The 26,703-nt window shown below is 42.6% G+C and overlaps 3 protein-coding genes across 4 annotated transcripts; 1 reads left to right on the forward strand and 2 right to left on the reverse strand.

Moving 5' to 3' along the window:
* The first annotated feature begins 5,381 nt into the window (after nt 1–5,381).
* Nucleotides 5,382–9,208, forward strand: LOC135546209 (T-cell surface glycoprotein CD3 epsilon chain-like). The gene is made up of 4 exons (XM_064974442.1): nt 5,382–5,649; nt 7,219–7,350; nt 7,573–7,628; nt 7,962–9,208. Exons 1-4 carry the CDS (start codon nt 5,574–5,576, stop codon nt 8,016–8,018), a joined length of 321 nt encoding a protein of 106 aa, XP_064830514.1. The 5' UTR covers nt 5,382–5,573; the 3' UTR covers nt 8,019–9,208.
* Nucleotides 9,209–12,899: 3,691 nt separating this feature from the next.
* LOC135546211 (T-cell surface glycoprotein CD3 delta chain-like) lies at nt 12,900–18,825 on the reverse strand. The gene is made up of 8 exons (XM_064974443.1): nt 18,704–18,825; nt 18,307–18,389; nt 17,910–17,986; nt 17,651–17,671; nt 14,115–14,321; nt 13,828–13,968; nt 13,538–13,605; nt 12,900–13,370 (listed from the first exon to the last, which is right to left on the reverse strand). The coding sequence occupies exons 3-8, from the start codon at nt 17,959–17,961 to the stop codon at nt 13,311–13,313; spliced, it is 549 nt and encodes a 182-aa protein (XP_064830515.1). The 5' UTR covers nt 17,962–17,986; nt 18,307–18,389; nt 18,704–18,825; the 3' UTR covers nt 12,900–13,310.
* Nucleotides 18,826–19,440: 615 nt separating this feature from the next.
* Nucleotides 19,441–26,438, reverse strand: LOC135546212 (transmembrane protein 25-like). 2 transcript variants are annotated; one of them, XM_064974445.1, is made up of 9 exons: nt 26,032–26,438; nt 24,592–24,696; nt 24,043–24,396; nt 23,472–23,771; nt 23,127–23,261; nt 22,992–23,025; nt 20,808–20,911; nt 20,528–20,608; nt 19,441–20,283 (listed from the first exon to the last, which is right to left on the reverse strand). In XM_064974445.1, the coding sequence occupies exons 2-9, from the start codon at nt 24,665–24,667 to the stop codon at nt 20,210–20,212; spliced, it is 1,158 nt and encodes a 385-aa protein (XP_064830517.1). In that variant the 5' UTR covers nt 24,668–24,696; nt 26,032–26,438; the 3' UTR covers nt 19,441–20,209. The 2 variants fall into 2 exon arrangements, with proteins under 2 accessions (XP_064830517.1, XP_064830516.1); XM_064974444.1 differs by lacking the exon at nt 26,032–26,438 and having other exon boundaries at nt 24,592–24,875.
* Nucleotides 26,439–26,703: the final 265 nt, after the last annotated feature.

Consider the following 26,703-nt stretch of genomic DNA (forward strand, 5'->3'; position numbering starts at 1 on the left):
AAATGTTCATAAAGGACCAGCATGGTCGAATAATAATAAGGCAGAACAGTTGAAACTGGAGCAGCAGCACGGCCAGGTGGACTGGGGACAGCAAGGAGTCATCATGTCAGGTAGTCCTGGGGCATGGTCCTAGGGCTCAGGTCCTCCGAGAGAGAGAAGGAGAGAATTAGAGAACGCACACTTAGATTCACACAGGACACCGAATTGGACAGGAGAAGTACTCCAGATATAACAAACTGACCCCAGCCCCCCGACACATAAACTACTGCAGCATAAATAGTGGAGGCTGAGACAGGAGGGGTCAGGAGACACTGTGGCCCCACCCGAGGACACCCCCGGACAGGGCCAAACATGAAGGATATAACCCCATCCACATTGCCAAAGCACAGCCCCCACACCACTAGAGGGATATCTTCAACCACCAACTTACCATCCTGAGACAAAGCTGAGTATAGCCCGCAAAGATCTCCGCCATGGCACAACCCAAGGGGGGGTGCCAACCCAGACAGGATGACCACATCAGTGAATCAACCCACTCAGGTGACGCACCCCTTCCAGGGACGGCATGAGAGAGCCCCAGTAAGCCAGTGACTCAGCCCCTGTAATAGGGTTAGAGGCAGAGAATCCCAGTGGAAAGAGGGGAACCGGCCAGGCAGAAACAGCAAGGGTGGTTCGTTGCTCCAGAGCCTTTCCGTTCACCTTCCCACTCCTGGGCCAGACTACACTCAATCATATGACCCACTGAAGAGATGAGTCTTCAGTAAAGACTTAAAGGTTGAGACCGAGTCTGCGTCTCTGACATGGGTAGGCAGACCGTTCCATAAAAATGGAGCTCTATAGGAGAAAGCCCTGCCTCCAGCTGTTTGCTTAGAAATTCTAGGGACAATTAGGAGGCCTGCGTCTTGTGACCGTAGCGTACGTGTAGGTATGTACGGCAGAACCAAATCAGAGAGATAGGTAGGAGCAAGCCCATGTAATGCTTTGTAGGTTAGCAGTAAAACCTTGAAATCAGCCCTTGCTTTGACAGGAAGCCAGTGTAGGGAGGCTAGCACTGGAGTAATATGATCAAATTTTTGGGTTCTAGTCAGGATTCTAGCAGCCGTATTTAGCACTAACTGAAGTTTATTTATGCTTTGTTACGAAATAGGAAGCTGATTCTAGATTTAATTTTGGATTGGAGATGCTTAATGTGAGTCTGGAAGGAGAGTTTACAGTCTAACCAGACACCTAGGTATTTGTAGTTGTCCACATATTCTAAGTCAGAACCGTCCAGAGTAGTGATGCTCGACGGGCGGGCAGGTGTGGGCAGCGATCGGTTGAAGAGCATGCATTTAGTTTGATTTGCATTTAAGAGCAGTTGAAGGCCACGGAAGGAGAGTTGTATGGCATTCGGAGCTCGTCTGGAGGTTAGTTAACACAGTGTCCAAAGAAGGGCCAGAAGTATGCAGAATGGTGTCGTCTGCGTAGAGGTTGATCAGAGAATCACCAGCAGCAAGAGCGACATCATTGATGTATACAGAGAAAAGATTCGGCCCGAGGATTGAACTCTGTGGCACCCACATAGAGACTGCCAGAGGTCCGGACAACAGGCCTCCGATTTGACACACTGAACTCTGTCTGAGAAGTAGTTGGTGAACCAGGCGGGGCAGTCATTTGAGAAACCAAGGCTGTTGAGATGATACGAAAGAGAGGTTGAACAGGCTAGTAATAGGGGTTGCAACAATTTCAGCAGATCATTTTAGAAAGAGAGGGTCCAGTTTTTCTGGCTGATTTGTAGGGGTCCAGATTTTGCAGCTCTTTCAGAACATCAGCTATCTGGATTTGGGTGAAGGAGAAATGGGGAGGCTTGGGCAAGTTGCTGTGGGGGGTGCAGGGCTGTTGGCCGGGGTAGGGGTAGCCAGGTGGAAAGCACGTCCAGCCGTAGAAAAATGCTTATTGAAATTCTCAATTATCATAGATTTATCGGTGGTGACAGTGTTTCCTAGCCTCAGTGCAGTGGGCAGCTGGGAGTAGGTGCTCTTATTCTCCATGGACTTTATAGTGCCCCAGAACTTTTTGGAGTTTGTGCTACAGGATGCAAGTTTCTGTTTCAAAAGCTAGCCTTTGTTTTCCTAACTGCCTGTGTATAATTGTTCCGAACTTCCCTGAAAAGTTGCATATCGGGGGGGCTGTTCGATGCTAATGCAGTACACCACAGGATGTTTTTGTGTTGGGCAAGTGCAGTCAGGTCTGGAGTGAACCAATGGCTATATCTGATCCTGGTTCCACATTTTTTGAACGGGGTATGCTTATTTAAGATGATGAGGAAAGCACTTTTAAAGAATAACCAGGCATCCTCTACTCCTTCCAGGATACCTGGGCCAGGTCGATTAGAAAGACCTGCTCGCTAAAGTGTTTTAGGGAGAGTTTGACAATGATGAGGGGTGGTCATTTGACAGCAGACCCATTATGGACGCAGGCAACGAGGCAGTGATTGAAGACAGCAGAGGTGTATTTGGAGGGCAGGTTGGTTAGGATGATATGTTTTGAGGAAAAAGGGGAAGGCCTGCAAGCCGAAGAACACCATCCCAACCATGAAGCACGGGGGTGGCAGCATCATGTTGTGGGGGTGCTTTGCTGCAGGAGGGACTGGTGAACTTCACAAAATAGATGGCATCATGTGAAAGGAAAATTACGTGGATATATTGAAGCAACATCTCAAGACATCAGTCAGGAAGTTAAAGCTTGGTCGCAAATGGGTCTTCCAAATGGACAACGACCCCAAGCATACTTCCAAAGTTGTGGCAAAATGGCTTAAGGACAACAAAGTCAAGGTACTGAAGTGGCCATCACAAAGCCCCGACCTCAATCATATAGAAAATTTGTGGGCAGACCTGAAAAAGCGTGTGCGAGCAGGGAGGCCTACAAACCTGATTCAGTTACACCAGCTCTGTCAGGAGGAATGGGCCAGAATTCACCCGACTTGTTGTGGGAAGATTGTGGAAGGCTACCCGAAACATTTGACTCAAGTTAAACAACTTAAAGGCACTTCTACCAAATACAAATTGAGTGTATGTAATCTTCTGACCCACCGGGAATGTGATGAAAGAAATAAAAGCTAAAAGAAATCATTCTCTCTACTATTATTCTGACATTTCACATTCTCAAAATAAAGTGGGGATCATAACTGACCTTAGACAGGGAATTTTTACATTTCAGGAATTGTGAAAAACTGGCTAAGGTGTATGTAAACTTCAGATTTCAACTGGAAGTATTCAGACCATTTACTCCGTACATTGTTGAAGTACCTTTGGCAGTGATTACAGCCTCGAGTCTTCTTGGGTTTCACCTGATTTTCTCCCATTCTTCTTTGCAGATCCTCTCAAGCTCTTTCAGGTTGGTTGGGGATCGTCGCTGCACAGGTATTTTCAGGTCTCTCCAGAGATGTTCAATCAGGTTCAAGCCCTGGCTCTGGCTGGGCCACTCAAGGACATTCAGGGACTTGTCCCGAAGCCACTCCTGCGTTGTCTTGGCTGTGGGTTGTTGTCCTGTTGGAAGGTGAACCTTTTCCCCAGTCTGAGGTCCTGGGTGCTCTGGAACAGGTTTTCATCAAGGATCTCTCTGTATTTTTCTCCATTCATCTTTCCCTCGATCCTGACTAGTCTCCCAGTCCCTGCCGCTGAAAAACATCCCCACAGCATGATGCTGCCACCACCATGCTTCACCGTAGGGATGGTGCCAGGTTTCCTCCAGATGTGACACTTGGCATTCAGGCCAAAGAGTTCAGTCTTGGTTTCATCAGACTCGTGGTCTAAAAGTCCTTAGGTGCCTTTTGGCAAACTTCAAGTGGGTTGTCATGTGCCTTTTACTGTGGAGTGCCTTCCGTCTGGCCACTCTACCATAAAGGCCTGATTGGTGGAGTGCTGCAGAGATGGTTGTCCTTCTGAACAGTTCTCCCACAGCGAAACTCTGGAGCTCTGTCAGAGTGACCATCAGGTTCTTGGTCACCTCCCTGACCAAGGCCCTTCTCCCCCGATTGCTCAGTTTGGCTGTGCAGCCATCTCTAGGTATAGTCTTGGTGGTTCCAAACTTCTTCCATTTAAGAATGATGGAGGCCACTGTGGTCTTCGGGAACCTTCAATGCTGCAGAAAGTTTTTGGTACCCTTCCCCAGATCTGTGCCTTGACACAATCCTGTCTCTGAGCTCTATGGACAATTCCTTTGACCTCGGGCTTGGTTTTTACCACAGGTGGACTCCAAACAAGTTGTAGAAACATCTCAAGGATGATCAATGGAAACAGGATGCACCTGAGCTCAATTTCATGTCTCATAGCAAAGGTAACCGGGTAGTTTAAAAACATATATATATATATATGCATTTGCAAACATTTCTAAAAACCTGTTTTTGTCTTGTCATTATGGGGATTTGTGTGTAGATTGATGAGATAATATTTTTTAAATATTTGTTTTAGAATAAGGCTGGAAAACGTAACAAAATGTGGAAAAAGTCAAGGGGTCTAAATACTTTCCGAATGCACTGTAGACCCACTATGATGTCTACCTATAGTCTCCACATCCTCATCATACCTCCCTTTCCCTTTAACTGCCATTCGTTGCAAATGTTTGGATTTTAATGCTGACATTTGAAATAGTAATGAATAGGCCCTATATTTAATGTTTTGATGGCCTCCTGGTATGGTTTACATTGTTACTAGCTATGCAGCTAAAATAAGTCTGTTATTAACAAATCACCAACCAAGTAACCAACATTTGTGCCAATACAATTCCGCGTAGGTTATAGGTCATGCATTGCATTTATTTATTTATTTCACAAATCAAAGCTAGAGTAACGCAATTGTCATATAGCAAATAATTAGGAATGTAGCCTACAATATTTATGAACATCACAGAAAAATGTGTATTCATTTATTACTGTATATGGCATTTGTCAACCTTTTCATTTACAGTACTGAGTACTCATCATTACAGTAGTTCGCTGACTGAATCCAGCAGAGGGCACAACTGTCCTATGGTGTGGCCTTTCCATATTAAGTCGCCATATCCCTGGTCCCAGTTCCTTCTTTATAGTACATAGTGTATTTCTCATTATATATGTATACACATATAAATATATTTTGTCAAAATGTTTGCTATTACTACACAACATAAAAAACACCTTCAAAAACACAATGCAGTAAATGCGATTTGAAGTTAGATCAAATAATGAATATACTCTTCAATTTTTATAATTATTTTAATCATTTCGTTAACTACTAAATTACTATATTCCTATATTCAGTGTAAAGCCGACGGAAAGAGGTGTGTAACAGCAGAACAATCAAAACTTTATCTTGAAAAAAATCTCTTCCTGACAGAGAGAGAGAGAGAGAGAGAGAGCGAGAGAGAGTGAGAGAGAGAGTGAGAGAGAGAGAGAGAGGCAAAAGAGACAGCGGGCTTTGAGAGAACTATTGACTTTTCTAAACACAACATTTTCAGACTATAGTCACATAAGTACTGTAGATCTCCAGCACTTACATTCAGACAGAACATAATGACAAAAGTACACTTGACTTACCTTGAGAGACAGAGAAGACATGAACAGAGTTAACATGAGTGGTGTGCTCATCTTCTTCACGGTCGCCATCACTGCTGTGCAGGGACAAAAATCAGGTTGAGATGGTTTCTATGGCTTCTTTGTTCGAATCAGTTGTCCTATATTTACATGTATTACAATGTAGAGATTGATTGTATTAAACAAAAAAGACATGGTTGAGTTATATATTGAAGGTATTTACAGTGTACAAGCAATTCTGGGATCTGTGTTGAAACGTATTCATAGCAGAACATCAATGATCAAATGCTCAAATAGATTTACAGAACTTCTGATCGTTTTATTGCCTTAGTACCTGACTTGCATATCGTACACCACCTTTGGCAAAACTTTAAATGAAAATGTCATGAGTGAATACAAAACTCAATGTCTAGTGTTCAGTTCAAGAATATTAACACATTGTTTTCGTCAGAAGATAAATGTTTCCTGCAATCAGTAACTACTACTGCACAAAAAGTCTCACATCAGTGTCATACCATGTACAATATATGGAAAGATCTATGTGTAATTGTTATGATTTTTCACAATATTGCAGACAATGAAGTTGAGTTACTTTTACATAACCTTGGGTTACTCTTAAGTCATCATAGCCAACATTGTGTCCTTTCATTATAGAGCTTTGCTTTAATGTGGATTTACGCCTATACATTCATGTCAAGTGTGTTCCTCCATTGTCCTCAACCTTCCATATTTCTATTGTGGATTGTGTTTCAGTGCCCCAATGAAAAGTCTACAAAAGTATAACCTTTGCATTGAATACATGGAATTGGATTGTGATGATACCAATGAATGAATCCTGCACACAATGTGCATTTAAAAAAAAATCAGGAATAATATTTTGTGTATGAAATTGTTTGGAGAAATATGAGTCAAAGGAGAATAGTTCCCCATAATTCTGCACTTTTGGATAGTTGTACTCAAATGTTTTATCATCATGATTAAGTGACTGCAAATAAAATGTATTGATCTACTGGGATTTTTTAAAGACAGACTAACTTTCTGTTTTGTCTGCTTGGAATCAAGAGATATGTATAGTTGTGTCTATCTTTTTGCAGGCAGTCGTGTTCTTTGGATAAATGTATTTGCAATTTTGACGGTATAATGTAGTTTTGATAAATGTACTGTATATGTTTTGAGAAGGCAACTACATTGACTGTTTTCCAACAGGCCACAGAGTTCTGTGTCTTGTGGACTGTTTTGAAGATCGACAACATTGTTACAAACAACTGCTTGTACATGATTGAGAAAAACTGTAATGTTGAATGTCTTGTTTGGTGTCAATTCAATAATTCAATGTTAGTTTAAAAAAAAGTTAGCTGTGAAGTAAATACTTTTTCTTATGCATTAAAGAAATAAATGTAAAGAGTATGTGGTAATGTCAATTGTTGTTTGTTTCAGGGTGTGAATCCTTCTTGAGAAGCATTGTTACTATGACATGTCCAGGGGGGTGAATTAACGAAAAAAGATGACTCCTCATTTACATTAGATAAGAGTGATAAAAGCAAAGGAAATATATACACCTATTGACACCTATACACCCATTGACTCATCTTCTTCTTCCTTTCATACACCCATGTTTTAACACAATTTGACTACTAACCCTATCTGTATTGTTTTTGGTGTTGCAGTGTGTGAGAACTGCGTTGAGCTGGATGCGGTTACCGGGGCTATTGTTGGGGACCTGCTGGTGACAGGAGGGGTCATCTTCATTGTGTATAGCTGGGCTCAGAAGAAGTCTGGACCTGCTGCACCCCAAAAACGTAACGCTGTTACCATCTGATTATCCATCAGCCAACAGTGGCATTTGGTGATAGGGCGCGCTCTCAACTATTTAATATGACCATACCCAGGACTCCTCGACAGCAAAGTTTTCACACATCATACAAATATAAATTCCTCTGTGGCATAGTATTGATCATTTCTTATCGGTACAGCGAATAGTTTATTTATGAATAATAATTTATATTTGGTTTTCACCTTAGAGACGTACCGCTCAGCAGGCCGTGGACCACCAGTGGTGCCAAGTCCTGACTATGAGGTAGGCTGCCGACCACCACCTCTTGTCCATCTCTCCATCTGTATTTTGTGCTTTTATTCCATCCGTATCTCCTACCTATTCTTCATTCCACATCTCATGGTTAGCCAATGTCTGTCAGCATGTTAGGGAGATCTAGGCTAGGTCTAGGCTAGCTATTCACAATACTTCTGGTGAAGATGCATAAAAAAGAGTGGTGTTGCAATGGAAACTGATCTGTGATTCTGACTTAAGCTGGTCTGTCAAACTGGCTTCAACTGACCTGTGAATCTGACTTAATTAACAACAACAAATAGCTACAGCAGTCACCTAAAGCCTTTATTTTCCCCCTGACAGCCCCTCAGCGTGGCAACCTGCAGCAGAGATATCTACGCTACCCACAGGACTGGGTAGACTATCCTCTCACCAGACCACACCTGTTCTCTAGGACCCCTCTGATGCCCTGGACCAGCAGGCCTCAGCTCACCCTGCCATCAAATAGGAGGGGAGAAGGCTTTGTAGTTCTTAGCATAGACTTAAAGAGCTTCTTATTTTAGCTTGATGTGTAAAAAGTGTGATATCATGATTTAGTTAAAACTATAGTTCAGAATTACTGTAACTAGCGATAATAGTGATCAACATAGTGTTGCTCTGGAAAATAGAGACATAAAGGGAGGAAGATCTTTGTAACGACTTTTAGATGTTTGCTGTACTGAAAAACAACTTGTACATATCTGTGTAGATCAACTGTTGTAAAATGGTATCAATGCTTGCAGATGCCAAGTTCTTCCTCCTCACAATGTTAATGCTGCCTGTATATACACTGAGTGTACAAAACATCATCCTAATATTGAGTTGAACGCCCTTTTGCACTTTGAACAGCCTCAATTCTTTGGGTTACTGACTACAAGTTGTCGAAAGCGTTCCACAGGGATGCTGGCCGATGTAGACTCCAAGGCTTGCCACAGTAGTGTCAAGTTGGCTGGATGTTCTGTGGGTGTTGGACCATTCTTGATACACACAGGACACTGTTGTCTTGCCCATTCACCCTCTGAATGGCACACATGTCTCAATCCATGTCAAAGCTTAAAAATCCTTCTTTAACCTGTCTCCCTTCAACTACACTGATTGAAGTGGATTTAACAAGTGAAGTCAATTAGGGATCACAGCATTCACCTGGATTCACCTGGTCAGTCTATGACATGGAAAGAGCAGGTGTTCTTAATGTTTTGTGCAGCTAGATTATTAGCACATATACAGTGGGGCAAAAAAGTATTTAGTCAGCCACCAATTGTGCAAGTTCTCCCACTTAAAAAGATGAGAGAGGCCTGTAATTTTCATCATAGGTATACTTCAACAATTAGGTATAGGTATAGGTATACTTCACATTTGGTCACCTACAAACAAGCAAGATTTCTGGCTCTCACAGACCTGTAACTTCTTCTTTAAGAGGCTCCTCTCTCCTCCACTCGTTACCTGTATTAATGGCACCTGTTTGAACTTGTTATCAGTATAAAGACACCTGTCCACAACCTCAAACAGTCACACTCCAAACTCCACTATGGCCAAGACCAAAGAGCTGTCAAAGGACACCAGAAACAAAATTGCAGACCTGCACCAGGCTGGGAAGACTGAATCTACAATAGGTAAGCAGCTTGGTTTGAAGAAATCAACTGTGGGAGCAATTATTAGGAAATGGAAGACATACAAGACCACTGATAATCTCCCTCGATCTGGGGCTCCACGCAAGATCTCACCCCGTGGGGTCAAAATGATCACAAGAACGGTGAGCAAAAATTCCAGAACCACACGGGGGGACCTAGTGAATGACCTGCAGAGAGCTGGGACCAAAGTAACAATGCCTACCATCAGTAACACACTACACCGCCGGGGACTCAAATCCTGCAGTGCCAGACGTGTCCCCCTGCTTAAGCCAGTACATGTCCAGGCCCGTCTGAAGTTTGCTAGAGAGCATTTGGATGATCCAGAAGAAGATTGGTAGAATTTCATATGGTCAGATGAAACCAAAATAGAACTACTTCATTGTGAGCCACTATGACACAAAGGAAATGTTTGTTTTATGAAGTGTAGTGTCATGCGATTAAAGAGTCTAGCTAGTTTGCAGTTCTTTTTCTTCAGTCGGCTGTCATGCCTTAAGCCGCAGATGCCTGCACCCCTTACGCTTACTGGAAATGATGGTGGATGATTGGCCAGGTCTCTCTGTTGCTAATCATGAGGATCTCATCGGAAACACGTCACATATGAGTGTAGGCAGACTTGACTTACCCGCATCAGTGGAAAGAAAACATCTTCTTTCTTTTTTGCCTTACACTAACTTTGTGTTGCAAGAATGTAGTGAAAATAATATCTACTGGATGTATTTCAAAAAATCTTTTGACAAGAATAAAGACCTTCTTACGACATTCAAGTGTAGGTGTCTATAGTTGCTTCCTACCATTTTGTATCAATGAGTGACTGGATAGATCAATCAAGCCCTGCACTTGCACAGCTGATGAATCTAATTATTGTCCAGAGGGAAGACCAAGAACATGGAGTGTGCACACCTGGAACACCGGAGTGAATGATATTGTGGTTCATTTGGAGAATTTGAGTGATGTGTTAAATGTGTCTGTTTGCAAGTGTGGTTGATTTGTGTGCGTGTGTAGGTCTGTGTGTTTGTCTGTATGTGTGTGTGTGTGTCTGTGTGTGTGTGTGTGTGTGTGTGTGTGTGTGTGTGTGTGTGTGTGTGTGTGTGTGTGTGTGTGTGTGTGTGTGTGTGTGTGATGTGATGTGAACATGGATATGTGGGTGTTGGTTGTGTACACTGTGAGCTCTGTGTTGTTTGAGCTCTTTCCGTTTGATCTCCTCTCCAAGCTCCGTTAGGAAACCGCACTTTGTAGACTAGCAGACGTAAACCCCCATAACCACCCTCGAAAAGCATCTCATATATCATGTGCTCTGTTCCATTAGAATATCTGACACATTCGGGCTTCCTGTAGAGCAAACCCTCCACTAAAGCTGCTCTCTGTGTGGTAGTAAATAAGTGGAATAGTCAGATCGAAAAAAATTACTGACTCACTTAAAGATCTCATAAAAAGTAGGATGAAACCAGAAAGAACAAGTCACAATCAGTGAACATGTATTTTGTGACCAACTTTCCGTTTAATTTGCATTTCATTATTTATGTCATTTGTATTCTTTTCACCAGGTTAGTCTCGTTGAGATTAAAAAACTATTTTCCAAGAGAGACCTGGCCAAAAAAGAAGCACACACACACTTTATTGTCCACCATAGATTTGACCCTAGCCTTAAACTAATTCAAGGACAAGAGCTCCTGCAATTTAATGTCCTTGTGTATCTTGTTCCAAGTGGAAGGGCAAGAAAACTGGAATGCTTTTTAATATTTCTATACCAAACTCTGTACGGGCACAGTCAACAAGATACAGTCCTGTGAGCGTAGCCAATTGTTGTCATTTGTCTGCTGGACAATGTAGGTACAAAGGTAAAACGGGAGCTGTCTCAGTATGGCCTGATCAATGAAGATGTAACCAATGACTATGTCTCGGAAGAGCTAAGGAAGGCCAGCCCACTCTCATATAGAGGGTACAGTGATGAGTGAGAGCTTTGGAATTCATAACAAACCTCCTTCCCCATGGTACACCTGAATTCATAACAAACCTCCTCTCCCCATGGTACACCTGAATTCACAACAAACCTCCTCTCCCCATGGTACACCTGAGTTCATAACAAACCTCCTCTCCCCCATGATACACCTGAATTCACAACAAACCTCCACTCCCCATGGTACCACTGAATTCACAACAAACCTCCTCTCCCCATGGTACACCTGAGTTCATAACAAACCTCCTCTCCCCCATGATACACCTGAATTCATAACAAACCTCCTTCCCCATGGTACACCTGAATTCATAACAAACCTCCTCTCCCCATGGTACACCTGAGTTCATAACAAACCTCCTCTCCCCATGGTACACCTGAGTTCATAACAAACCTCCTCTCCCCATGGTACACCTGAATTCACAACAAACCTCCTCTCCCCATGGTACACCTGAATTCACAACAAACCTCCACTCCCCATGGTACCACTGAATTCACAACAAACCTCCTCTCCCCATGGTACACCTGAGTTCATAACAAACCTCCTCTCCCCCATGATACACCTGAATTCATAACAAACCTCCTCTCCCCATGGTACACCTGAGTTCATAACAAACCTCCTCTCCCCATGGTACACCTGAGTTCATAACAAACCTCCTCTCCCCATGGTACCACTGAATTCATAACAAACCTCCTCTCCCCATGGTACACCTGAATTCACAACAAACCTCCTCTCCCCATGGTACACCTGAGTTCATAACAAACCTCCTCTCCCCATGGTACCACTGAATTCATAACAAACCTCCTCTCCCCGTGGTACCACTGAATTCATAACAAACCTCCTCTCCCCATGATACACCTGAATTCACAACAAACCTCCACTCCCCATGGTACACCTGAATTCAAAACAAACCTCAGCTCATCATGGTACACCTGAATTCACAACAAATCTCCTCTCCCCATGGTACCCCTGAATTCACAACAAACCTCCACTCCCCATGGTACACCTGAATTCACAACAAACCTCCACTCCCCATAGTACACCTGAATTCACAACAAACCTCCACTCCCCATGGTACACCTGAATTCACAACAAACCTCCTCTCCCCATAGTACACCTGAATTCATAACAAACCTCCGCTCCCCATAGTACACCTGAATTCACAACAAATCTCCTCTTCCCATGGTACACCTGAATTCATAACAAACCTCCACTCCCCATGGTACACCTGAATTCATAACAAACCTCCACTCCCCATGGTACACCTGAATTCATAACAAACCTCCTCTCCCCATGGTACACCTGAATTCATAACAAATCTCCTCTTCCCATGGTACCCCTGAATTCATAACAAACCTCCACTCCCCATGGTACACCTGAATTCACAACAAACCTCCACTCCCCATAGTACACCTGAATTCACAACAAACCTCCACTCCCCATGGTACACCTGAATTCGTCAAACATTTTCTGTACACAGGTTGAAAAAAGGTCAGCTAGGACTATAAAAGCAAATAACAAATTATGTTACGTCATGGAATGACAAAACAGCCTAAATGAAAACAAATATAAATAAAAGGAAAATGTATATATGTCTATATTCAGTAATATTAACTTTATGAGGCATCATGCCAAACAAATTCTCTATATAAAAATTGGGGAAGTCAACAAACGTGTGAAGTTGGACAAATACAATTTATGGTACCAAAAGGAAATCTTAGCTCGTGCAAAGCAGTAGCTCAAAGTAAACAAAGCAACAAAGCAAACAGTCAATGACTCTGTACATCAAATGGACAGTTGAGGGACTTGTCATGGATTTCTGCCTTCACTCAATGCATTACAACAATTATTTTGTGGTTTGTAAGAGTAATGTAGCACTGAGAACATTTTATTTGCAGACAAATGTGTGGTCATACGCACAACACTAAAACAACATAGGTACCGGGCTGATAAATAATACTAGTAAAGAACAAGATGGCCCGCACAACATTAAAACTCCCAATTCACCTCTTTATTCACTATGTTTCAATCCAAAACGGATCTTCGAACGGAGCTTAAGGAGTGTGCTCTACATTTTATCTTTCTCTTTATCTCCTTTCTGGCAGAGTGCTGTACTCAGATCTGTCCATGCGCCTTTTATTCAGGAGCTGTGAGATAAAGAAAGAAAGAAAGAAAGAAAGAAAGAAAGAAAGAACGAAAGAACGAAAGATCAGACAGACACAAATGGATCAACCCGTCGCTATAACTTAATGACTTTGACTCGTTATTTTGTTCATGTCAAGATCGTGGCTCAAAGAAGCCAGGAAACACCTACCTGATAGTTGCCAGTGAGGTCTTCGTTTGCACTCGCCTCATTGTTGATGAGCCCCATTTTGCTAGAAGCTTGGGGTGAAAGACAGAAATGAAATATTGCATTACATTATTGATTATGGTCTTCATGTGTATTATTGTTGAATGTTTACTCTAAAATATTTCATTTTTAAGAATATCTCAATCAGAAGTGTTCATTTCTGAGTTTTCTCCATTCTATGCGCAACGTTCAAAGTAAGAGCTCGTCAGGTATCATTCGAATTTCAAGTTCACATATCCTCAGTGGTCACTCACTTTTCTTGCCGGTGATCAGTGTTGCTTTGGGCTGTGAGGCGATGCTGTAGACAGCTACTCCAATCAGGACAGTGGCCACCAGGTCTCCCACAACCATCCCTACAGCCGCAGTTGTATCCAGCTCGACGCAGTTATCACAGGCTGGGAGCACACACACACACACGCCACACATACACGTACGTTATAATGATGTGTGTTAACATGGCATACACACAAAACAAAACATTGACTTATATTATTGTGAGGTATAATTATACATTGAGGGTTAATGGCAGTACTGTACTTACTCCGAAATTTCACATAGATTTTGACCTGGTCTTTGACCTGGTTTTCGTCTGAGACAGGAACTGTGGCTTTCTCGCATACATACTCATTTGTGTTCTCATCCTTGTATTCCAGTGTTTGAGTAGTCTCATTAGTATATTGAAAATTGAAACCTTTAGGACATGAAAATTCGGTCTTGTCCGAGGATTCTTTCACTTTTATTTCAAGTTCTAAAGAAATAAACACACCAGCATTAGATAAGATAGATTGATAAGCCCTTTCGGGATATTTGTGTTTCTCTCCATCTACTTTTTCCTCATGCTCTGTTTCTGTTATTTAAGTAAATGCATATTAGGTAGACATACAGTCAGGTCTATAATTATTGGCACCCTTGATAAAGATAAACAAAAAAGACTGTATGAAATAAATAAGCTATACTGTATGCTCAAATATTTATGATTATTTAATATGAATACAATTAATACAACTAATACAATTGCTCAGAGAAAGAGATTTTGTTTAACAAGTAATACAAAAAAATATTAAAAAGATAAGGGTAAAAATTATTGGCACTCCCTTTTTCAATAATCTAGCACCCTCCCCTTGCGAGGATAATTACACAGCCTTTTTATAAAATGTTTTATGAGATTGGAAAACATGTTGGCAGATCAGAGACCTGGCAGTGTGGTGTCAGGACAACAATCTCCCTTAAGCATCAGCAAGAAAAAAGGAGCTGATTCTGAACTATAGGAAACGGAGGGCCAAGCAAGCCCCCATCCAAATAGATGGGGGTATAGTGGAGCAGGTCGAGAGATTCAAATTGCTTGGTGTCCACATCACTAAGGAATTATCATGGTCCACACACAAACAGAGTCGTGAAGAGGGCACGACAACGCCTCTTCCCCCTCTGAAAAGATTTGGCATGGGCCCTCAGATCCTAAAAAAAGTTTGATCATTGAGAGCATCTTGACTGGCTGCATCACGGCTTGGTATGGCAACTGCTTGCATCTGACCGAAAAGCGCTACAGAGGGTAGTGTGTACAGCCCAGTACATCACTGGGGCCGAGCTCCCTGCCATCCGGGACCTCTGTACCAGGCGGTGTCAGAGAAAGACCCTAAAAATTCTCAAAGATTCCAGTCACTCTAGTCATAGACTATTCTCTCTGCCACCGCACGGCAAGTGGTACCGATGGACCAGGTCCGGAACTAACAGGACAGCTTTTACCCCTAAGCCATAAGACAGCTAAAAACACTGAACAAAAATATAAACGCAACATTGAAAGTGTTGGTCCCATGTTTAATGGGCTGTAATAAAAGATCCCAGAAATGTTCCATACGCACAAGCTTATTTATCTTAAATGTTGTGCACATCCCTGTTAGTGAGCATTTCTCCTTTGCCAAGATAATTCATCCACCTGACAGGTGTGGCATATCAAGAAGCCGATTCAACAGCATGATCATAACACAGGTGCACCTTTTGTTGGGGGCAGTAAAAGGCCACTCTAAAATGTGAAGTTTTGTCACACAACACAATGCCACAGATGTCTCAAGTTGAGGGAGCGAGCAATTGGCATGCTGACCACCAGAGCTGTTGCCAGAGAATTTCATGTTTATTTCTCTACCATAAGCCACCTCCAACAATGTTTTAGAGAATTTGGCAGTATGTTGAACCAGCCTCACATATTTGGGATGCTGTGGATTGACGTGTCCGACACGTCGATCCACACTTTTGACTCATCACATGCGCTGCTGTTCCTGCTTATTATCTATCCTGTTGCCTAGTCACTTTATCCCTACCTATGTGTACTTATCTTCCTCAATTACCTCGTACCCCTGCACATCGACTCGGTACTGGTACCCCGTATATATAGCAAAGTTATCATTGACCTAGTACTGGTACCCCGTATATATAGCCAAGTTATCATTGACTCAGTACTGGAACCCCGTATATATAGCCAAGTTATCATTGACTCAGTAATGGTACCCCGTATATATAGCCAAGTTATCATTGACTCAGTACTGGTACCCCGTATATATATAGCCAAGTTATCATTGACTCGGTACTGGTACCCCGTATATATATAGCCAAGTTATCATTGACTCAGTACTGGAACCCCGTATATATAGCCAAGTTATCATTGACTCAGTAATGGTACCCCGTATATATAGCCAAGTTATCATTGACTCGGTACTGGTACCCCGTATATATAGCCAAGTTATCATTGACTCAGTACTGGTACCCCGTATATATATAGCCAAGTTATCATTGACTCAGTACTGGTACCCCGTATATATATAGCCAAGTTATCATTGACTCAGTACTGGTACCCCGTATATATATAGCCAAGTTATCATTGACTCAGTACTGGTACCCCGTATATATAGCCAGCGGCAGGGTAGCCTAGTGGTTATAGCGTTGGACTAGTAACCGGAAGGTTGCAAGTTCAAACCCCCGAACTGACAAGGTACAAATCTGTCGTTCTGACCCTGAACAGGCAGTTAACCCACTGTTCCCAGGCCGTCATTGAAAATAAGAATGTGTTCTTAACTGACTTGCCTGGTTAAATAAAGGTAAAATTTTAAAAAATTAAATCATTGACTCAGTACTGGTACCCCGTATATAGCCAAGTTATCGTTACTCATTGTGTAATTATTCCTTGTGTTATTCTTTCTCTCTGCATTGTTGGGAAGGGCTCGTAAGAAAGCATTTCGCTGTTAGTCTACACCTGTTGTTTACGAAGCATTAGACAAATACCATTTGATTTGATCTTAGACCATTCCTCCACACAGAATCTTTCCAGATCCTTGATATCCTTCGTCTGCTCTTATGGACGGCCCTTTTCAATTCAAACTACAGGTTTAAAATGGAGTTCAAGTCCAGAGCCTAAGAGGGCCATTGCAAAATGCTGATTCTGTGGTCAATTAACCATTTCTTTGTGGATTTTTGATTAGTGCTTGTTTTTTTAGTCTTGCTAGAAGATCCTGGCAACCAGGTTTTTGTCTACAATGTCCTGTTACTTGATGCTTTTGACCTTAACAAGGGCCCCAGGACCAGTAGAAGCAAAATAGCCCCATAACATCAAAAGATCCACCACCATGTTTTACAGGAGGTATGAGATACTTTTCTGCATATGCTTCTGTTTTTCAACACCAAACCCACCACTGATGTCCGTGGCCGAAGAGCTCAATTTTCATGCAATCTGACCATAGCACCGGTTCCAATCTAAATGCCAACGTCATGTATCAAACTCCAGGCGGTGCTACAGTCAGATGACAAAATCATTTTTTTTTCTGAGCAATTGCATTAGTATAAATTAATATAACTTGCACATATTTTTTTTTCATATAATATAGCTCAGTTTTTGTATTATTTATTTTATACAGTATTTTCTGCTCATCTCTATCAAGGATGCCAATACTTATGGTGGGTTTTAGTAGTTCGGTTAGATAGTTTTGAATATTAAATAAAAACGAGGAGAAAACCTGATCTATGCCCAGATAATGCCCTAAGATTCATAGTTAGATCGAAACAGGACCTGGATTAAATCTGGTCACTTACTTGAGACTGAATCTTCAGCTACTGTAAAAAGAATGGGGGAAGCATCAGTTAGGGTCACAGTAAAAAGATCCGAAAGCATTTGTGACCTTGACATCAGTGATCTTGTACTTTTTAAATGTCATCCATCTGATTAATCGAGTCAGGAATAATAATAAAAAGTGATCAGAAAAAAACTGCCGTGTTGAATCATTTCTGACATTTTTTTAATGCAGTCTGTCAATATTTTATTTTTTTTCATAGATATTCTCCCAAAACGTACCAGTTATGGTCCAAATCACCAACAGATGAGCCAAGAGTATGGTCCACTTCATTCTACTTACTCTTCTCTCGATTCTCCTGGGGAAATTAAACTGGTGTATCATTTCATACACTGCCATTGTAGGAGACACCATTTCTGTCCCTAGTCAGCCATTTTAATTTTACTCAAACTTCTATTTTGTATCACAATAGAAAGACACATACATCTTTATTTACTCAATTGAGACATATCACAAAAAACACCTTTACACAATTATGTTGTTTTGTGTAATTCTACAGATCCTTAGGCTCCAACAAACCTTTTAAATTGTAAACCTTTCTTATGCAAGTGATGCCAACTCTTTAATTAAGTGTCTCTATCAACTCTTCAGAATAGGAGTTCAAAAATAAAAACATACCTTAATATGGAATCCTGTCCCCTGTATGTTTCCAAAAAGTCTTCAAAATGTCACCTTCTCAGTAGGTCTGTCTGTCTCTATGTCTATGAGGAGGAAGTGTGTATGATTGGTTTATCTTCCGTTACACCGGGGGCTGTCTCTATCTGGTACCTCTGTAATTTCTCTGGGTTGAGTTATGAGTGAGGCCACAGCTCAAAATATCTTCAACATGCTGCTTTAGCAAGTATTGTCACTTTTGATACAACTATGTCCCAATGTGTAATACCATATTATAAACGGTAAAAAGAATTACATATGGGCCTAAGGTAAATTGCAAAAAATCATTTGAGAGTCTAATGGTTTTTAGTATGGAATGTGATTTTACGAAGTCGTAAAACATGATTATGATCATACTCACATTTAACAAAGTTATGTCCCAATGATTCTGTAGAACCTAAAATCCCTACTGCTCTGCAAAAGGAGCCGTGTGAGGAAGACAGAGAGATGATCCCACAAAGCAGCTTCCTGCTTGGCTACGGTAGACCACAACACCCTGTAACCTACAACTGGCACCTGGAACACAGTCACACTTTCACCCAGTCACTAAGACACAATGGCTCAAACACTACCCACGCCTACATCAAAAACAACAACAATGCACTAACTAAAGGTAAGACAAAAAAACACTTTTCTTGGAAGAATTGCAGTAGACAAAATGTTAATTTTGGGGGTCATAACATCGTCTTTCTGTTCAAATCTACACACAATCACATCTAGCCTATCAGCAGTGTCAGAACCATAAAATATAGGACGGTAATCACTTCCCTCTCAGCAGTATCCAATGAACACAATCTGGGATATATAATTGTCATATGTAAATGTCATTACAATTTCCATCAATGTAAAGGCTGCATATCCTCCCACTGGCTCAGCACACTGAAATGGGCAAACACAAGTCTCTGGGCTCCATTACAGCAGAACCAGCCCTGCACTGTCCCCCGATGACCTCTGGTGACAACATTAATATGACAAGCCAGACAGACCAATTTATGTAAATCAATAGACAGTTGGATCCGTCAGTCTCCATCTAAACTACGGTAAAGATTAGCGCCCCCTGCTGGCTGAATAAAAAAAAAAAAAGCAGAATTTACCATCCATAGTCATATTCATCTTTATTAGATTTATTTTATACACATATACATATGAATACAAATATACATATACACATATTTTATACTTGTAGATGAATATCTATTGTTTATGTATATAGCCATAGAAATATGTCAGTTCACATACATTGTCTTGGACATTATGATATACAAAGAACATGAAGCATTCTTTAATCCAACAGGAGTTCATGGTTATGGTACGTGATCAACAGACTGTAGCATATGGAGCAGTGGTAGGTGTCAGTCAGTGTAAACCATCTAAAACACGGGTACAGTATACTTTCCACACTGAGTATCGGTTTAGGTGTTTAGAGCCATCTAAATGTATTCACTTGATATCACAACTGCACCCTTCTGGTCCCAGATCTGTTTGTGACATATAGTCACACCAAACAGACAGACAGCACAAACAGATATAGGACCAGGCTACAGACTTATACCTGTCAGCTTGAATTACACTAACCAATCAACATAGGACCTGATATTCTGTGTTTCTGATTTTCACAGAATCAAGTTGGAATGTGATTACCTGCTGTAATAGGTTCATCTGGACAACCGCAGAGTGAGATCGCTAACTACAGTATCTTCCTAACCGGTTCCCCTTGCTGGTCTGCACCTGTAATCATCTCAGCATCTCTATTGGTCCTTGTTGAAGATGGGATCGGCTGATTGGTTGACTGGCAGTTGTTCCACAGGTTCCTTTTGGCCCATTGCACTGTGGTTTGAACACCCAGTGGTGGAACTGGGCATAGTAGTCAGAGCCAGATCTCATCACTGCTCTTGCTGTTCACCTTATAGATGTAGCCCACCATGGGATACAGGGCAAAGCCTGGAGGGGGTGTCAACAACAACCTTTAGAACAATGTACGGACATATGTGGTGCACAGTATATACACACACAAACAAGAATTATAGGCTCACACACATCCAATAGTATATATAAACACATCCACACGCTCCGTAACACGCCTGAAACTATGTTACACATTATATTAGTGTGGAAAGTGTAGACTGGGCCAACTCATTTCCATTCAACAGGCAAGCTAACCTTAAACATCTGAACCCTGTCTTACCCCTGGCAGCGTAGGCAGCAGACAGATCCTCCTCTTCCTCTCTCATCTTGTCCCCAAGGTGGTGTTTGGCGGTCTCGAGTGCTACAGAGAGACGGCATGGGGATGAGGAAGTAGAGTAACAGATGGGACAGAGTCATAGCGAAGACCACAGGGACAGATGCCAGTGCCCAGGGCACCAAAATGGCCACTCTGTTTCCTGTTCTGTAATTGCTTTGCACCATTGATGAGACTTCTGCCTCGGTTCTAATGAGGCATCGGTCTCTCAGCAGTAGTGTCTTACCTTTATGCAGGGTGCTGAGGTCGTTGAGTTGCATGTTGGAAGGTAGAGACATGTTCTCTCTGGGTAGAGATATCTTGTCTACCTTCACACTAGATGATTCCATACTGAAACAAGAGTCATGGCGTGTATTTATTAGTGCACACCGTAGCAAAACGTTTCTTATTGGATAAGTTCAGGTATGCCCATCCCCGTTTTGGCCTGTTTGCATCTGTTTGTTTCCTAGTGAATACACCCATGTAAAGTATATTATTATACAGGCACTTGCCTTGTGTACTGTACTGTAAATACTTAAAGAGGAGCATGAATACAATACATAGGAAACAGTGGCAACCCGTAATTCTGGGCAGGTGGGGCAGAGGGGCTTGCCTGTTTTGCATGTTATTTTGGCATTAATACAGGTCAGATATCAGTTTTCAAACAATGTAAAAAATGATGCACATCTTTGAGTTAATAAAGCTGCATACAAACATGGTCTCTTTTTTGCTTTCTTGAGTAAGGCAGCTCCAAAATGCAGGTGTTTCAGCCAAGCTCAGTGCTTTCTGTGGTGGTGGGGCTAGCCAGAGGAAAATACAGAGCGTTGCTCAGTGTTCTGTCACTCATGGGGACACTACGTCACTGTCAAGTGTAAGAGGAGACCTTGAAAATTCTAGCACTTTGGGTGCTGCCATAGTCACATTATAAGTGTCCATCCAAGAAGGCTCAAGGTCATTGGCCACAGATAAAATGACGTCAAATCACGTTACATGTACAGTAGCTTTGACTGGACTGATCACGTCAACGTCATACTTTCACAATCTGAGCTAGCTGTCATCATCATGAATCAAGTCGACAATCTACTGACAAAACCTTTTTAATCCTTGTCATATGAAGAGGAATAATGAAGAGAAATTATGGGAAAAAAACGTATCGGTGCTCATCGGCCATTGGACATAAATATTACACAACAAGTTGGAAATCACAAATTCAACAAGTGGTTTGGAAGGAATCAGTGGCCGTGGCTGTGTGGTCCCAAATATGGCATTAAGGGGCTCTTTTCCAAGTTTAAAATGATAAACATTCAACATTGGCCATGCTGTCAATGAAGCATGATTTGGGTCATGCTCAAAACAACAACTCGGAAACTGCAAAAACTTGACTTTAGTGAGTTCAAGACAACCGGTTAAGTCGGGAATACACAAGCTCCGACTGGGAAAATACATTTTGAACGGTCATCCAACTTGTTTTGAAAGCACCATAAATCCAGAGAATGACAGAATTTGATGACAAAATTTGCCCACGAAGGACCGCCACTCCACCTTCCTGTTCAAGTGAGCACAGCACAACAAGGGGAGTCCAAAAATGTATTGGGAGATATGTATACTGTATCTAAGAAAGTAATACTAAGTGTATGTTGTGTAGTAAGATTTTAGTAGGCCATATGCCTCACCCTAATAATTTGGTCTATTTACCCTTATTAATTTTGCCTACTGTTCTGACTGTTCTACTGTAGCCTATAACCTGTTTAAGAGAAATGTCATCATTGAATATTGTAAAAGCTTTCATTGTCTACTTATATGCCCCCTTTATTTGTCCTACAGTTCTGACTTGGTGTACAGGGAGAACACTGTAAGAACTGCCCTAGCGTTGGACTAGTAATCGGAAGGTTGCAAGTTCAAATCCCCGAGCTGACAAGGTACAAATCTGTCGTTCTGCCCCTGAACAGGCAGTTAACCCACTGTTCCAAGGCCCTCATTGAAAATAAGAATTTGTTCTTAACTGACTTGCCTAGTTAAATCGCTCGCTAGCTCGCTCATTAATGTCTTTATAGAAGTTAAGGATTTTTTTCGTCCCCTTATGCCATAGTTTGTACATCTCAATTGTTAGTAGAAACCCATTTGTTTAAGCAAGTCAACCATACAGCTTTACATAGGCCCTAACAGTTTGTGGGCACCGTATGTCACCATTACAGTGCAATTAATGTATTGTTTAGTGTTGTGCTGTTTAGTGGCTTTGCTGGCATGCATCACACTTCTATTTATTTATTTCCCCACCAAGACCTAGTACATGCTAATATCGCCACTGAGAGGTAATATGTTTTCGCAGACACTCTTTTCCCGAGCGACTTAGAAAGGCACATTTATACTCATACCTATGCTGACAACTGACACAAACAACAGACCGACTAACTAAATAAATGTACGTTACCATTTTTTCGCCATTATAATCTCGACTGGCTCATCTGGAAAAAGAACAGACATTCTTCAGAGACTTAAAGCACTTCATTCGCTGTACCATCAAAATACAACAGTTCCTCCCACCCTCCTTGCTCCCCTGTCTCACCGATGATGGCCTTGCCCTTGTTCTTGTGCAGAAGGCAGAGCACCAGAAGGCTGAGGATGAGAAAGGTAACGAAGCCCACAGCGCCCCCTGTCAGGATGCCCAGTACCGGCACCTCCACCCTGGACTGGAGGAACTCTGGAAAATACAGAAACAGGGGGCTTATGATCTGGGCTGTAGTGGAAAAAAAGGGCTATTCACACTGCTGAGCCGAACCGAGCTGGGCCTAATCAAGCTATGCTCAGCCGACCTGGTTACGCATCCACCCTTCGCTGAAAAGAAAATATGCAAGACAGTTTGTTCGTGTCGGCGGCATGATAGTAAGAAAAGGGTCAAAGTGATATTGACCTGTCAGACCTGCCAGAGCTAGGTTGCTCTGAGCTGCACCGACACTGTTGCTGGCGTTTACGGAGACGTTCCCTGATAGGCTGCTCGGGGCGACCTGCAGCGTGTGATTGGTCAGCCAGGGGTAGCTCCCCGAGTCCAGGATGAGGAAGTCCGAAGTGTTGGCCACCAACTGACCGGACTGGTCCACCCAGGTGATGTGGGCAGGGGGGTTTGACCGTACCAAGGCAAAAAGGACCAAGGAGAGGCCAGGGTCTGAGGTTTCAGTGTAGTGAGCGTTCACACGCAGAATCTCTGGCTGGACTGTGAACAGAATAAAGAGGGAAACTGAGCATCACATCAATTCAATGTACTACTGGGTTTAAATAACCTAGTGGTGGGATCATATTGGATATTGATATTAGCACTGCGGCCAATGATAATATCTGAGTAAGCAGAAGGACTGGGGTTAATACTGCCTTTGGATATGTAACCTTAATACAACAAGTAAGTGAAACCTTAACAGCCACAACAGATAATAATATTAAGACATTCGCCACACAACATCAGCAGATCATTCAACAAGCCTCCTCACACTGCACATTGAGGGTGACGGTGGCGTTGTAGCTCTCTCCACTGTGAGGGCTGGAGGCGGCACATACTAGCTCTCTATCCCACTTCCTGGCTCTCAGAGAGAAGGTGCTGTTGTGCTTGGAGTCCGGTGTCAGCAGCCCAGACACCTCCTCCCGTGATGTCACCACCAGGCGCCCAGGTGTCCGCTTGTCCGACGGCGGTCTCTGTCGCTCCCCGTTGAGGTACCACGTCAGCATGGGCGGGGCATGAGGATTCCAACCCTCTGAATGGCAGTTGAACTTGTGGGTGACATTCTCTTTCAGTGTTAGTGCAGCTCGATGCCGTCCATCAATTTTGGGCACAGGTTCGATGGCACCTAGACAGAGAAGTTGATGTAAAAAAATAAAAAGATGTGCCCTTGAAACTCAGTGTCTATTTCAATGTACTTTTCATTGGTATCTCATAAGAATCTTTATCAATATACTGTAACTCATAAAGAAACGAGTAGTATACTCTGTGAGGTGGTATATTTTCAATCTCTTAGTTTTTGTGATCCAGTCTTGTTACTGACCTGTCCATGCCCAGGCCAAGGTGTTTAGCAGCAGGACAGTGGTGCCCGGCCTCAGACACACACACTCCATGCTCATCCACAGGACCACCAACACACACCTGCTATCTGCCATGATGTGCACTCGCAAGCACACACACAGGGATAGAGAGACTGGCAGTAAGTGATTGCTCTCCAGTGACTGAATAGAGGGTTTACACAGACAAGAGAATGAAAAGCAAAACAGAGGTGGACAAACAAACAGACAGAAACGAGAGACAGAAACGAGAGAGAGAGAGAGAGAGAGAGAGAGAGAGAGAGAGAGAGAGAGAGAGAGAGAGAGAGAGAGAGAGAGAGAGAGAGAGAGAGAGAGAGAGAGAGAGAGAGAGAGAGAGAGAGAGAGAGAGAGAGAGAGAGAGAGAGAGAGAGAGAGAGAGAGAGAGAGAGAGAACATGGACATAAGAATAGCATTAGCACTAGAAAAAAAAAAAAACACTGACAGAGAGAAAGAGACTGGGACAAAGACCGTAAAAACACACAGGAATAACAAAGAGGATAGATCCCTAAGAGAGACAAAGAGAATGCGGTGAACACAGATAAACAACTAGTGTGAAAAGACAATGTCAACAGAAGAGCAGTAGCCTCCTGGACAATCCATGAAAAGACACAGGAATAGGCAATCAGAAAGGATACAACAGTACGAAAGACAAAGAAATAGCCAAACCGCGACGGGATATAGAGACACAACGAACAGTGATGACGAGAGGTAAAGTAAGAGTTGATTATGCTCTTCACAAATAGACCCTTACTCCACAGAGTATTGAATAATTTGCTGGCTGTCTAATTTTGATTTGTAAGGAGCTGCAGTGCAATACGCTGATATAGACGCCATCTGAGTAAATCTCTAGCTGTAGATTTAAAATACAGGCCTGTTTAAAAGGAGAAGTCCGTGATTTCACACCACATACGTGCAAATCACATGTGTGAAAAAGCACCAGAAATGACCAACGCCTGATACTATCAATCCCGGATTATCATGGTCACATGATCAATGTGCCAGCGCCTTCCAGTAAAGCGGGCATGCAAGCACGACATCAACACATAAAGCTGACAGCATGAGAATAGCATTCCCGAAATAAACAATGGCGCAATCAGTCCAGTAAAGAGAGGGCTGGAATCTTGTTATCATAACAAGGACATGCACGATGGATGGAAGAGAGTAATGGACAAGAGGAGTGAGACTTAGAGGGCTAGACTCTGCGCAACACACTAAATCTGCTGTGCAGGGATGCATGCAGTGTCCTCAAAACACACATACCCAAATATACACAGCAATGCACACAGCACTGTCTTTCAAACTCAGATAAACCAACACACACATAACAGTCCTAACCTTTCTTCCCCCATTCTTTATTTTTCTCTCTCTCTCACACACACACACACAAATCCATGTTAGTGTGTTACCTTGGCACAGTCTGCAGATGGTGGTGGGATGATTCAGCCTGTCGGTCCTCCATACATGCTGGGTAGGGTAGCAGAGGAGAAGAGAGGCAGCACCCCCTGGCTCACTCAACTACACACACACACACACACACACACGATCCTCTGACTGCAGCAAGCAGCATTTAGTGGCTGACGCAGGCAGTCATGCTGTCGCCACACAGACAACGAGAAGGGGAGAGAGGAGAGGAGAGGGGGAGCGAGAGGAAAACGGGACAAGCTACGCAATGCATCCGTCATTCAGTGAGCCAGTAGCCATGTATTACAAGGTGTGAGAGAGAGAAAAATTAGGGGATGGCTAGAAGGAGAGTGATGGGGGAGAGGGAGGTCATTCTACTAAGACACAGGGGACTAGCTGTTGTCCACTTATCTTGCACATCTTCCAATCGCAGCCCCACAGCATCCCTGCCTGCCCCTCCTCCATTAAATCCTATAGGGCTCCTTAGATCTGTGCTCAGCTACCGTTGCCTGAAAAGCCACTGCAGTGCAGCTATAGACAGACAGACCAAAGAAGCTGATCACCGAGCACTGCAGCCCTGAGGTAGAAGGATGTAGATCAATAGCTTACCCAATGATCCCCATTCATCCCGACAGTGCTCCTGTGTCAGGGACCAGGAGGTCCTTTCCTTAATTCTC

The sequence above is a fragment of the Oncorhynchus masou genome, chromosome 9 (genome assembly GCF_036934945.1).
Source record: "Oncorhynchus masou masou isolate Uvic2021 chromosome 9, UVic_Omas_1.1, whole genome shotgun sequence".
NCBI classification, from domain to species: Eukaryota; Metazoa; Chordata; class Actinopteri; order Salmoniformes; family Salmonidae; genus Oncorhynchus; species Oncorhynchus masou.

Excerpts from the sequence above, each read along its gene's own strand:
- LOC135546209 (XM_064974442.1), top strand. The coding sequence starts at position 5,574 with ATGAACAGAGTTAACATGAGTGGTGTGCTCATCTTCTTCACGGTCGCC. Across the intron at positions 5,650-7,218 it reads TGTGCAGGGACAAAAATCAG|TGTGTGAGAACTGCGTTGAG; the intron begins GTTGAGATGGTT and ends TTGGTGTTGCAG. Across the intron at positions 7,629-7,961 it reads TGCCAAGTCCTGACTATGAG|CCCCTCAGCGTGGCAACCTG; the intron begins GTAGGCTGCCGA and ends TCCCCCTGACAG.
- LOC135546211 (XM_064974443.1), bottom strand. The coding sequence starts at position 17,961 with ATGAAGTGGACCATACTCTTGGCTCATCTGTTGGTGATTTGGACCATA. Across the intron at positions 13,969-14,114 it reads AATCTATGTGAAATTTCGGA|CCTGTGATAACTGCGTCGAG; the intron begins GTAAGTACAGTA and ends GTGTGCTCCCAG. Across the intron at positions 13,371-13,537 it reads ACCTCACTGGCAACTATCAG|CTCCTGAATAAAAGGCGCAT; the intron begins GTAGGTGTTTCC and ends TTTATCTCACAG.
- LOC135546212 (XM_064974444.1), bottom strand. The coding sequence starts at position 24,703 with ATGGCAGATAGCAGGTGTGTGTTGGTGGTCCTGTGGATGAGCATGGAG. Across the intron at positions 24,397-24,591 it reads CTTGGCCTGGGCATGGACAG|GTGCCATCGAACCTGTGCCC; the intron begins GTCAGTAACAAG and ends TTCTCTGTCTAG. Across the intron at positions 23,262-23,471 it reads AGCTCTGGCAGGTCTGACAG|AGTTCCTCCAGTCCAGGGTG; the intron begins GTCAATATCACT and ends TGTATTTTCCAG.